General features: G+C 54.4%; 2 protein-coding genes across 2 annotated transcripts; both read right to left on the bottom strand.

The window, feature by feature from the left end:
• Positions 1-3,354: 3,354 nt before the first annotated feature.
• MIND_00384400 (F-box domain-containing protein) lies at positions 3,355-4,626 on the bottom strand (the record flags this gene model as incomplete). The annotated part of the gene is made up of 2 exons (XM_037360675.1): positions 3,355-4,567; positions 4,613-4,626. 2 exons carry the CDS (start codon positions 4,624-4,626, stop codon positions 3,355-3,357), a joined length of 1,227 nt encoding a protein of 408 aa, XP_037223560.1.
• Positions 4,627-7,407: 2,781 nt separating this feature from the next.
• Positions 7,408-8,098, bottom strand: MIND_00384500 (uncharacterized protein; the record flags this gene model as incomplete). The annotated part of the gene is made up of 2 exons (XM_037360676.1): positions 7,408-7,743; positions 7,793-8,098. The coding sequence occupies 2 exons, from the start codon at positions 8,096-8,098 to the stop codon at positions 7,408-7,410; spliced, it is 642 nt and encodes a 213-aa protein (XP_037223561.1).
• Positions 8,099-12,308: the final 4,210 nt, after the last annotated feature.

Consider the following 12,308-nt stretch of genomic DNA (forward strand, 5'->3'; position numbering starts at 1 on the left):
AGTGCGTTTGGACCTGAATACCCCGTCCCCGTTGAATACCAGGCTATGCTGGGTTGGGTTACATGTCTTGCGTGCTTCGTCTTGCGCCGCCTATCATATCAATCCAATCGCGCCGGGACCGATTGCCATTCTCAAAACTTTGAATTCGGCAGCAGGGGGGACACCGTGAGGCGAGAGGTGGTCGCGAGGGATGCAGTGATAAGTATCGCAACGGTATTGTGCCTGTGGCATATGGGTAAGGTCTTTTCATCTTGTGCAATGCAGACAAGGAACATACGAGTAAGCGCTTCACACTACTTATCAGCGAGATTGAATTTTGGCGCTTATCCATGAGGTCTGGAGGATTCAAGAGCATTCCGAGGCAGGGCATCTGGGTAACGGGCAGCGTGTTTCGTTGCGACTTGCGAGGCACTAAGCAGCGTACGCATCCCTTTGGAAATTGAGGAGGTGGCGGGAGAAAGGAAGCCGAAAAATGGAATGATCATTATCAGCCTTGGCATTTCCCGCCATCTTGACCACTCCCCCTCTCCCGTCTTGTGTAGCGCTCGGCTACAAGTGTGCATCGTCGCCACAGTGCCAGCGGTTGTAGGAGAACGACAGGACCTCGAGTTGTCGACTGGCTGGACCGGGACACGCTGAAAACCTGGAACGAGGGAGTTTGTCGGCTTCAGAGGGCCATTTATTCTCCCTGACGATGAGGGGCAGGATATCTCAGAGGTGCGTCCATTCCACCACTGCGGACGCGTGTTCCCGACTAATTTGGTCTTGAAGGAATGACCACGCATCGTTAGTCAGTGCTCACCATGTCGACACATTCCCGGCTCCACTTCTAGTCTCGCCCTTTTCAGCCGGCTGCCGCCTCGCTGCGTCAACCTCCGCTCTCCCCGTCGTCGGCATCGTCGCGCGGAGGAACATCGAGTGGCGCTAGAAGGGCGGCTTCGGTGCAGGCAGTGTCGATTCAAGTTGGTGAGCGGGGAGTACTCGTTCCAAACGTATGTGTCCATTGCATAACCATTCCATGAACTGACTTCCATCGCAAAGCCGCCTTCCTCTCCATTTCCTCCACTCGACAATAGTGTCATGACAGGTACCCGCGGGTCGTTACCCTTCAATCGACATTCGGGAAGCGCTGAAGGAGGAACAGGCTAAGCCGGTCGAAGAGACGCGCGGAAAGAGTACAGGCCCTATTCGTGCGTACCTTTGCTCTTGAAACACAATTAGTCGATGTCGACTCCCTTCGTAGGTGGCTGAATTGCTGCGACACCGGAACGAGTTCCGAACGACGTGGTATCGGTGCGTGGCTTTTCGGGCCCTTTTACCGGGACACTCAATCGTCTTGCGGTTGGTTGACCCTCGCGCCAGTCGCCTGCACTGACCCTGCAAACGCGATAATCCTCATAAGCGGCCGCTATGGAAAGTCCCCATACATGATACTGGACAAGCTTCGCCCCTCTGTTGCTTTCCTCCCGGGCATGGGCGGTTTTTGCAAGTCAGCTCCATGTGAATACGCGTGTCGCTGTAAAGCCCTGCACTCCGCCGCTTCCCTTCGGCAACAACGAGGATGTGGGCCATTTAGGCGTAATGCGCCAAACTGATTTTTTTTGGTGCCATGGAGCGATACAAGCCTTGGTTCGTGTCTCCAATCCAAACCCAGCTATCAACTCATACTGTCAGGTTACCAATATACCTGGCTTTTGTCTCACTCTCTCGCCACCATTTCGCTGTGTTCGCAGCGTATGCTCAAGTACTAGTAGAGTATTTGCCCGACTTCTTCACTTCACCGTGACACCGTCCGTCCGCTTGGTTTGCCAGGACACTCAACTTGGAAGAAATCCTAGCCTGGGCACATGGACATGGATCACACTAGTGTGGGCGATGGTCTACTCAGTCCAGAAATTGTGTTTCCCCCCCTCTTCGAGTTGCTTCATGTATGTGACAGCTTGTAATGTATTGTTCATCCAAGCTCAGTTTTTTCTCGAAGAAACCATCCTTCTACGCGTGCATCTAGACCACAATATGACCAGCTTGTCCTCCGGCTTCTGGAAGAGCACCGCCCGTGGTTCCACGCGACTCGTGGCCGAGCGCTCGCGTTCTGTGTCCTTCTTCGGAAGCCAAGCGCAGCGAAGGCTCTAGCCTCGATGATTGACGCTGTCAAGTCGAGCTTGTTAGGGGAGAAGCACGTCCGCAAGAACGCCGTTTTGCGAGGAGGCAAGGCCGTTACTCGATGCGGGGGTCTGGCCAGCGGCGCCATAGCCACGTGGTGCCGAAACGGACGGGCATGGGTGGACGGCGAATTCGAAGCGAAGTGCAAGGACGACGCTAAATCGAGGAAGGGCGTCCTGTGGCGTCGGTATGAGCTGTCTGTCGCTCGTACTTGCGTGAACGGGTGGCAGCGCCATTGGACGATGCAGCCAGGGCTTGTTCATGTTGCTGGCCCCGGCGATCGCCGATCGCCGGAGGCCTGTGACGGCTGGATATATTTGCGGCAACTCCGGGGGCTCGTCGGCCGGCCTCTGTGTGCGACAGCTGTCCGTGCTTCTCTTCTCTTCGCCACATAGCGACGCACGCTCTAGGCTCCACACGGACTCGCTCCTCCCGCGAAGGCGGTACATATATGGCGCAAGCAGGCTTTGTGCTCTTCCCCCACCACTATGTCGAGCTCTGCCTACCCAGCGTTCCCTACCCAGCAAACTATTCTTGCGACGAATTCCCGCCGCCGTCGAGATGCCGAGCTACCAGTCGCTGGCGTAGCGTCCAACTTGAAGCCGTATGAGTCGCTCCGAGAAAGCTACCGCTCCGCGCAGTGCTGCCACTGTGGCTGGCGGGGGACACACAACCCTTCATGCCCGTTCAATCCCGAGACCTGTGCCTGGTGCGTATACGTCCAAGGTTTTCCTGTCCATCTGACCTGACGAGCCTGAAATAGAGACGCTATGTCCAGCGCGAGAAACAAGAAAACCTAAAGCCTGTCCTCTGTATGGTGCGCCGTAGTTCGTGTGCGCTCACGTTCAACACTCATCTAATTACAGAAATGCTAGTTTTCCAGCCGTATTGTGTAGCCCTGTGTCTAGCAACTGTACCACCTTAATCCTGTTTATTGTGCTTTCATAGTGGCGTCATTCTGCGTGGTGACGTCGCGTCAATCTTAAGCTCGACGCTTGAGACAGAGAAGCGCGGGAGGTCGCAAGAATTCGAAGACGCAGCTCCGTGGCCACGGCCAACTCCACGAGTCGCGTCCAATCATACCTCATAACTACATAGTCGTATATTCAATGTCCCCCATCACTTGATTCGCCTCTAATTTTTACATATCAGGAATATATTGGATTGATTGTCCGAAGACAACCCTCGGCGTCAATCGTGCGACGGCAGCGGCCAATTATCATCCCAAGCATCGCCCACCGCCACGAATGGCAGCACGCTTCGCTCCTCGTCCTCGAGAAAGAGCTCCACATCTACCAGCGATGGAAACGCCTGCAAAAATGGCTCCTTGGCGCCCGCTGCTGCGACTTCGATGAGCTCGCAGTCGAGCACGGCAAGGCGGGCCAGGCTGGATCCCCAGCGGGAGAAAAGATGGGCCAAGGCAGGGACGAAGGCGTTCTTCTGCGGGCCGGCGGCGGCGAGCGCGCCGAGGAAGGCCTCGCGGATCGCAAGGCGCTTGATGGAGGGCAAGACGAGTGCATCCAACAGCTCCGTCATCGTGCGGCGCTGGTGGGCGGTGATGACAAATGTCTGCAGATGCGGGAGGTGGATGCGCTCGGAAACGGGCGCAGCCTCGCTGTCCCAGATGCGGAGCCAGCAGTGCACGAGACCGGTGGCCTGGGCGAGGATCTGTGCGGCGTAGTCGGGCGGGAGGTCCTTCAGCTTCAGGCACGTGAGCCGCTGCCACGTGGGCGGGTCGAAGAGCCAGAAGTAGAACGCGTCGTTGCTCGCGCGTGCGTACAGCGTGCGTAGCTTTGGCGCGTGGATGTGCCCCAGCACGGCCTCGGACCCAAGGTAACTTGCGGTTAGCCGGAGGCAAACGAGGCGCGGCATTGCCCTGTGAATGTCGGCGTTCTCTGCTGGGTCCTGAGAGACATCGGGACTGGGCGGAACCCTTAGCTCGGCGTACTCCCAGCGCTCGTGATGCGCGAGAAAGGCGCTCAGCGCAAGGCTGGCGACGGCCAGGGGCTCGGGGTGCTGGTCCCATCGACAGCGCAGGACAACTGACAGCGACAGCGTGCCTGAGCGGCGCAGCCATGTCTCCGCAGTACCGAGAAGTTTCTCCGCGAGAGGCTCGTCCACGGGTGAGCCATTGGGGATCAGGTCGAGACTGATTGCGCGCCACAGTGCCGGAGTCGCGGTTGCCAGGTCGCGCCAGAGACGACAGACATGGGTGAGCTGCGTCGGCGAGTAGGCGCCGTACAAGGGCGGACATGCCGGGTATGGCGGCAGGCAGTGCGTGAAGACCTCCACCAGCACCTCATTCGGAATAACCGACAGCGCAGATTCTTCTTTGGCACTCTTAGTGGACGTAGTTGACGGTTCATCTAGGGCGCCGAGCAGGTCCATCGTTTGTGGGAAATACCTAGGGAGAGGTTGGGTCTAGCGGAAGCATAATCGTCAGACTCACCCATCGTGGTTCATGTCAAGCGTCGTGGCGTTAGTCATCCTCCTTGATTGGATCAAGCATGTGAGTCAAGTCACATGATTGGTCGATTAATATTAACACACCAGATTAGGAAAAGTATTTCTAGTTCTGAAAACTGTCGGGAAAACCTGAAGCAACTTGTGTTTCAATGTTGGTTAGTGAAACCTGCCTGATTTTATAGCTATGGCGCTCAAAGTGAGGAAGTAATACATAATTTCATCTACACTTTGTGAAAATTTCAATTTTCCATAACTTACTGTACTATTTTATTCAATTCGTCACCCCCAAAGGTGTGTGACATGCACGATGAACCTAACCTTTCGTTGTGTCTTCCCCATTAGGGAATTTCAGCGACGGAAATCACAAGAAATTACCTTTTTTGGATAGATTTTAAGCCTAAATTTTGGTGGGACAGTGTGACTGATGAAAAAAATTTGTCAGTCTGAGACCGGTGTGATGTGTGAGTGACGAACTGAATAAAATAGTACAGTATTGTACAAAAAACTGTTTTTCACAACTTTATTTCCCAGATTTGACAAAAAGTTGTGGATCACATCCATGTGTTAAAATTCTTCACATAAGTATGTCAAGCCTCACAACTTTCCCACAACACTTTTCTTGTTTGAGGGTCTCCCAAGGGAGTAATGCTGTCTCAAAAGGTGTCAAGAATTAAATCTTCCCCGTGAATGAAGCCATGGAGAGGTGTTGTGAGGGTTTGTATAGGTAGAAATATGTTTTGTCACTAGATGTCACATTGTACTGGTATGAACCAAGTCCCAAAAAAAGTTCAAACATGTCGGAAGGGCGTGTTGGAGGTGGAAGGTCAGGCACACGTGATGTATTTCCGTTTTGGGAGCTCATGTGACGTAGTATCAAATGAAAGAACTGCCTATGGCGGTGATAAGCCACAGTCTGGGACAGACCAGGTGTAAGGGCAACCCCGGAGGCCTGAGATCAAGGTCCTAGCAGGGGAGGATCCAAAGAGAAGAAACTCTGAGGGTCCGCCTGCTAGGTAGCTGACTATATACTGCTTGTCCGTAGCTGCCGCTGTCAGGCACAGAAGGCTTGGGCGGCGTCGCAGGCAAGGTCCCAGGGTGACCGTCGGGAGGGCGTTGACGGATCGGTGATTGTGCGGGCGAGATGGAGGGCCGGACTGGAGTCGGAACCGGAGTCGGACAGGAATCGGGCACGTCTCCGGGCCGAAAGGGAGGTTCCCCTGACACCAGGAAATGACTATTTTTGTTGATTTTGTTGCTCAGCGCACGTCTCAGAGTTGACATGAGTCCCAAATGGACGACTAGGGAGTTATCTGCCAAAGAACCAGTCAAAATCTATCAGATTGCTCTCAGTGATTTTGAAATCTTGACTAAGAAAAGTTCGCAGAGAAGTCGAGCTATCAACTTATCCTACTCAAGATCAAGGGATTTTTCATAAGGAAAACTAGATGGTCGCGAATATGGAAGATTTACACAGGTCATCGATACCACTATACACGATACCAGTCATCTGGACCTGGATCTTCAACTCTGGGCCGTATGGCAAAACGATACCAATACAATTATATGCATGGACTACTTTTCTTACTGATGATCTACCTGATTTTATCATTTTCGTTTTAGTATTTATATCACTGTCTTGTATTTGGGGGATTCACGGGTTGCCCCGCTCTACTAGGTGCATCTGGGAATCTAGCTCATCAATCTATCTTGCTGGCTGGTGGGTGGGCCTGCATATTGGAGGGGCAGGCTGTGAATGGGCTTGGTATGTACTGGCTCGAGGGACAACGATGTAAGGGCAACCCTGGAGACTCCGACGAAAGCCTAGCAGGGGAGGATCCAAAGCGTGAATAAAAGCTACGGAAATACACGGAGGGACCGACCTAGCAGGGGAGGATCCAAAGAGAAGAAACTCTAAGGGTCCGCCTGCTAGGGCGCCAACTATATACTGGTCGTCCATAACTGCCGACGTAGAGCGCAGAAGGCCTGAGCGGCGTTGCAGGCTCTGCCCCAAGGTGATCGTTGAGAGGGTCTTGACGGATCAGTGATTGTGCGGGCGAAGGAGGCCGTGGATGATGGTCGGGGTGGGTCGGAGCGTCCGAGGGGGCGCCGGTCGGATGCGCCTCGGATGCGTTCGGAGGGTCCGAAGGAGGCCGAAGCAGGGGTTCCCCTGACAAACGACTCAAACGGTGCACCCTCCAGTGGTGGCGGCAGTTAGCATATGCGCCAAATTGGGAGGACATCAACAACACGGGCATGGTGGTGGGAACTTGAAGATACCCTTGAGCCGCTCGTGCCTCGCGTCAAGGATATCTTGAAATAAGTTAGCTGTCTGGTCATCTGCGCTGATGGAAGGAGAAAGGGAGGGGCTTCTGCAAAGCCCCGCTCAAGCCTAGCGTTCACACAAGTGCGCGCTAGTGGGGGGAAGAGTCGGGGCCAAGCACGGCGCGGACCGAAACGGGGGCCCGGGCCGGGCGCGGCTGGGTGGCCGCGAGCGGGCTCTGGGGAGTCCCGAGCATTCGCCGGCCTCGGGCTAAAAGGCCCGGGCCTGGACCGCCGACTCTGAGCGTGAGAAGACGAGGGAGCCTGCGGGCTGCCCAGATCTCGCAATCTGGAGCTCTGCTCACCCACGATGGGCAGCGCCGCAGGCTCGGGCCAGCTACCAACCAGGGAGCAGAGCGAGAGGGGGGGAAAAAGAGGAGAAAATTACCCGTAGGGGAAACGGAGGAGGAAGCACGCGAAGGTGAAGGAAAGGCATCTAGTAGCAGGTAATGATGGTAGTTACAAATCTTCGTCGTGGGCTAATTGGATGTTGTTGTCGACTCGGAAACGTTCGAACACCAAAGCAACTTCTTCAATCTTCTTCTTGTCGTATGCCTTTCCGATAGCCATCGCAATGATGTGTTCGAGTTTGCGCCAGTAGAGAAGGAAAGCGAGGGAAGACCACCCGCCGGTGGCCGCCACGACTTCGCACGGGACGCCCGCCAGCAGAAGCTCGGTGGATCCACCAATCCGGAAGCTGTGCCCCGCGACCGCCAAAAGGCCGCAGCTCTTCCAGATGTCCGTGCAGCGTGTAAGGAACCAATCTTTCGTCATTGGGAGCCAGCGGCCACCGGGCTGGACAAAGGCAAAGAGGGGGGCATTGGCGGGGGAGGTTGGCGTTGACGGTGAGGTGGTTCTGCAAGGCCACAGCCGGGCAGAGCTCGTCTTCGCGGTCTGTGAGGATCACCGTTCCGCCGCGTTCTTGGGTGGATTTGGTCCATGGGATGTGGAACGAAGACGTGTAAGAGTTGCCGTGCTTGACACGTTTAATTTCAGCGCTGCGGGCAACGTGGCGGAGTGGGTCAAAGCCCTGGATGGAAGGGATGGTGAGTTCTCCCAGACGGCGGCAGCCCCACAATGCTGCGGAGGCGAGTGCCCAGACGGCTGCGTCAAACGGGACGTTCAGGGAAAGTTTAGAGTAGAGAGCCATGAGGTGTTGCACGGTGACCGGGCCGCGCTGCGCTTTCTTGAAGGCCGTGCCCTGTTTGTTTGCGGTGCGGCGGGCCAACTTGACTTGTCTGATGTCGCCGTCCCAGGGGGCTTGGTGGACGTCATGTGGATGCGCTCGGAAACGGGCGCAGCCTCGCTGTCTCAGATGCGGAGCCAGCAGTGCACGAGACCGGTGGCCTGGGCGAGGATCTGTGCGGCGTAGTCTGGCGGGAGGTCCTTCAGCTTCAGGCACGTGAGCCGCTGCCACGTGGGCGGGTCGAAGAGCCAAAAGTAGAACGTGTCGTTGCTCGCGCGTGCGTACAGCGTGCGCAGCTTTGGCGCGTGGATGTGTCCCAGCACGGCCTCGGACCCAAGGTAACTTGCGGTTAGCCGGAGGCGAACGAGGCGCGGCATTGCCCTGTGAATGTCGGCGTTCTCTGCTGGGTCCTGAGAGACATCGGGACTGGGCGGAACCCTTAGCTCGGCATACTCCCAGCGCTCGTGATGCGCGAGAAAGGCGCTAAGCGCAAGGCTGGCGACGGCCAGGGGCTCGGGGTGCTGGTCCCATCGACAGCGCTGGACAACCGACAGCGACAGCGTGCCTGACTGGCGCAGCCATGTCTCCGCAGTACCGAGAAGTTTCTCCGCGAGAGGCTCGTCCACGGGTGAGCCTGCATTGGGGATCAGGTCGGGACTGATTGCGCGCCACAGTGCCGGAGTCGCGGTTGCCAGGTCGCGCCAGAGACGACAGACATGGGTGAGCTGCGTCGGCGAGTAGGCGCCGTACAAGGGCGGACATGCCGGGTATGGCGGCAGGCAGTGCGTGAAGACCTCCACCAGCACCTCATTCGGAATGACCGACAACGCAGATTCTTCTTTGGCACTCTTAGTAGCTAACCTTTCATTGCACCTTCCCCATTAGGGAATTTCAGTGCTGAAGGCGCCGGAAATCACACAAATTACCTTTTTTAGATAAATTTTAAGCCCAAGTTCTGGTGGGACAGTGTGACTGACGAAAAAAATTTCGTCAGTCTGAAACTGGTGTGACATATGACCAACAGACTGAATAAAATAGAACAGTATTGTACAAAAACTGTTTTCTGCAACTTTATTTCTCAGACTTGACAACAAGTTGTAGATCACATTCATGTGTCAAAATTCTTCACATAAGTATGTCAAGCTTCACAACTTTCCCGCAATACTTTCCACAACATAAAGGGACTTTTACCTCAGCATGACATTGTCATCTGGATTCTCTGATTCTGCTAAGGACTTGTGCAGTGCTGTCTGGTTAGCTCTGAGCTGCTGGAAATCAGCAGTAGTTTCTTTTGCGCCAACTTGGCCAACCTACCGCACTGCCCTTCAAGTAGCTTATTGGCCACGGTGTTGCTCCATTGCATGTGACACCTGGGCTGTCATTTTCTCTCACTATCCATGCATGCCTAACCTGCCTGCCTATGGTGGTCAAAGTGGGGAAGTAATAATTTTACACACAGTTTGTAAAAATTTAGATCTTCCACAACATTTTACACAAAAAAGTATTTTCTGCAGCTTTATCTCCCAAAATTGACGGAAAGTTATGGATCCCAGGTCACTGGCCACAGTGTTGCTCTGTATGAGAATAGGCTTGTTTACTGCTTAGTGACGCGCGACGTGGTTGTCGCGTAGGCGGTTCGGAACTCCTCTTTACCCAAAAGTAGTTCACCTTACCTCTCGAATACTTGCAGACCGAGGCCGTGCAAAGTCAGGAGAGTTTCGTAGCTTGTCGGAGGAGCTTTGACACGTCAACCGAGGCAACGGAGTGTAAAGTTGTAGACAACTAAGATAAATTGAAGTAAGAGTTGTCCTCCACAATGGGGAGGACTCCATTAAATATCTACTGGCCCGCAGTATTCAACTGCGGGGCTGCGGCGCTGCGGGGCTGCGGGCCGCGGCGATCACATCATTTTTGATGTCATCAGTGGGCGGGGAGACTTGGTCGGAAAGGGATGTTATCCATCACATAGCCCCCCCAGTCGACACGCACGCAGATAAAGAAGAACAGGTAAATACATAATTCAAACCAACATCTCAGCCATACGCTGCTCTAGGAATATAATAGTATCATCTGCAAATTCCACCACTCCTGGTTCCACCCGAAAAGCAGCGCTTCCCGACTCAAGAAACAGTGTGATGTGTGGATTTGGCATGGTCGGGCCGCAAATCCGTGCCAGATGATGATTGGCATCACTTCTGACACCGGGGTCTTGCATGTGCGCAACCAAATCAGCGAAGTCGTCGGTTGTTCGGTGCCAAGCCGTGTACTCCAGGTAAGTGTGTTTGTCGATACCAAATGGAGCGCCCACGTTCCACGGCACAGCTTCGCGCAGAGAGCGGGAGGCGTGGGGACGAGATGAGCAATCCAGAGGAGGGACTCCTTGGCGACTTGCGTCATTGATCCGATGAGCGCGCGAAGTGGAGCAGGGGATGAAAACACCAGTTCTTGCCGGCCCAGCGGGTTCCGGAGGCGAAATGCCAGATGGACAGGGTCTGGGATACCAAGACTACGCCAAGCATGTAAGATGTCAAGAGGAATGGACGTCGGCAAGCTCATCCCAGCTGTGATCGTGAGATTTGCGTCGTGCGCTACTGCGAGCGTGAAGTCGATACAGCTGTCGATAATTGCTTCCAGTTGGCGGAAGACCACCATGGATGGGCCAAACCCGCGCGGTAGGCGAAAGTCGATGGTGATGTCAGGATGGATAAGTGTGGACAGAAAGCCGGCGACTGCAAAGTAGGCCTGCGCTGTAGTTGACAGGTAGTAGTGGGCGCCGAAAATGGCATGCAGGGTGTCGAGGACATTGATTAGATCGAAGCTTGGTGGATGTTTCGCGTGGACTCCCTGGGTGGTTGCACCGGAGTCAATGACAACACTGGGGGATTCGATGGGCGTGAGAAGGCTGGACAGGAGGGAAGCGACCGAGGAAGTGGCCACGGAGGCTTCTGACGACGCGGATGGAACGACTGGTTGGTTGTAAAAGGAGGAGTGTGCAGATATAAGGGAAGGAAGGCTGGAAACTGAGTCCGCGGTGGTGTCTGAGGCATGGCTACGGTGGACAACTGTAGCGTGATCAGTCAATGACGGATGTAGGGGGCTGTACATGCTCCGTGAACCCCGGTCATTGAGTATCTCCCGCGGAGATCGAATATTTCCCATCGGGATAGATGCAAAATGGAAGCTGTTAATTTCGGTGGAGTCGGGCATCGAGGTGGCGCAAAAAGAGAGTGACGAGGAAATGTGGGCTGCCAGCAGCGAAAAAAGAGATGAAGAACATGAAGACTATGGGTGGTTTATATGCAGCTTAGTGCTTCGCAGAAAGCCACTGCTCCAACACTAGTGGCGCATTTCTCAAGCTTCGCTTAGACAACCATTCGTCATGATCTGAGCCAAAATTCTTCCATCGTACCTTAAACTGTTGCACCCGACGGCCTCGCACTTTGCGCCACCGCTCGGCGATGATCTGCTCGATTTCTTCCTCGGGAAGGACATCAAAGTCATCCCGATTCAAGGACTTTGTGACGCGAGGGCCGAGTTTAGAGGGAGAAGATTTGTATGCTTCAAGATGTGCAATGTTAATTACTGGGTGAATTCCGTACGACACAGGAAGACGAAGGTGATATGTCAGCGGTGAAAGTTTCCTTATTATCTCAAAGGGCCCATCGTACCGCATTTGCAATTTTTGACCTCGGCCTGTTTCCGCGCGCAGAAGATTGAGTGAGTGTGGGTTGATGACGACCATATCTCCTTCCTCAAATTCAATTTGAAGGCGTCCTTTATTGTAGGCCTGTTTTTGAAATACTTGTGCTAAGAGAAGGGCATCTTTCGCTCGCTTTCGATGGGCTTCAAATTCTTGAATCATATTAGCCGCTTTTTCATTGATAACAACCTCTTCCCCCCCAACAGTATTTGAAGGCCGTTCGACAGGCAGTAGAGTTGACAGTAGGGATGACCGGGTAACCGGCTGGAAGCCGCGGAGAAGATAGGAAGGGGAAAATGTGGTGCTAGAGTGTGGTGTAGTGTTGTAGGACAATGCCAGTTGGTCGATATGTCGCGACCAGTCGTCGCGTGAGGCATAGGCACGCAGGGTTATCTCCAAGAGTTGATTGAGGGCCTCTGTTTGGCCATCGGCTTGTGGGTGATATGCTGTCGTCAAGGCACGCTTCATCCCCAT

This window comes from Mycena indigotica, assembly GCF_014461135.1.
Source record: "Mycena indigotica strain 171206Taipei chromosome Unknown Mind.scaff0003, whole genome shotgun sequence".
Taxonomy (NCBI): Eukaryota; Fungi; Basidiomycota; class Agaricomycetes; order Agaricales; family Mycenaceae; genus Mycena; species Mycena indigotica.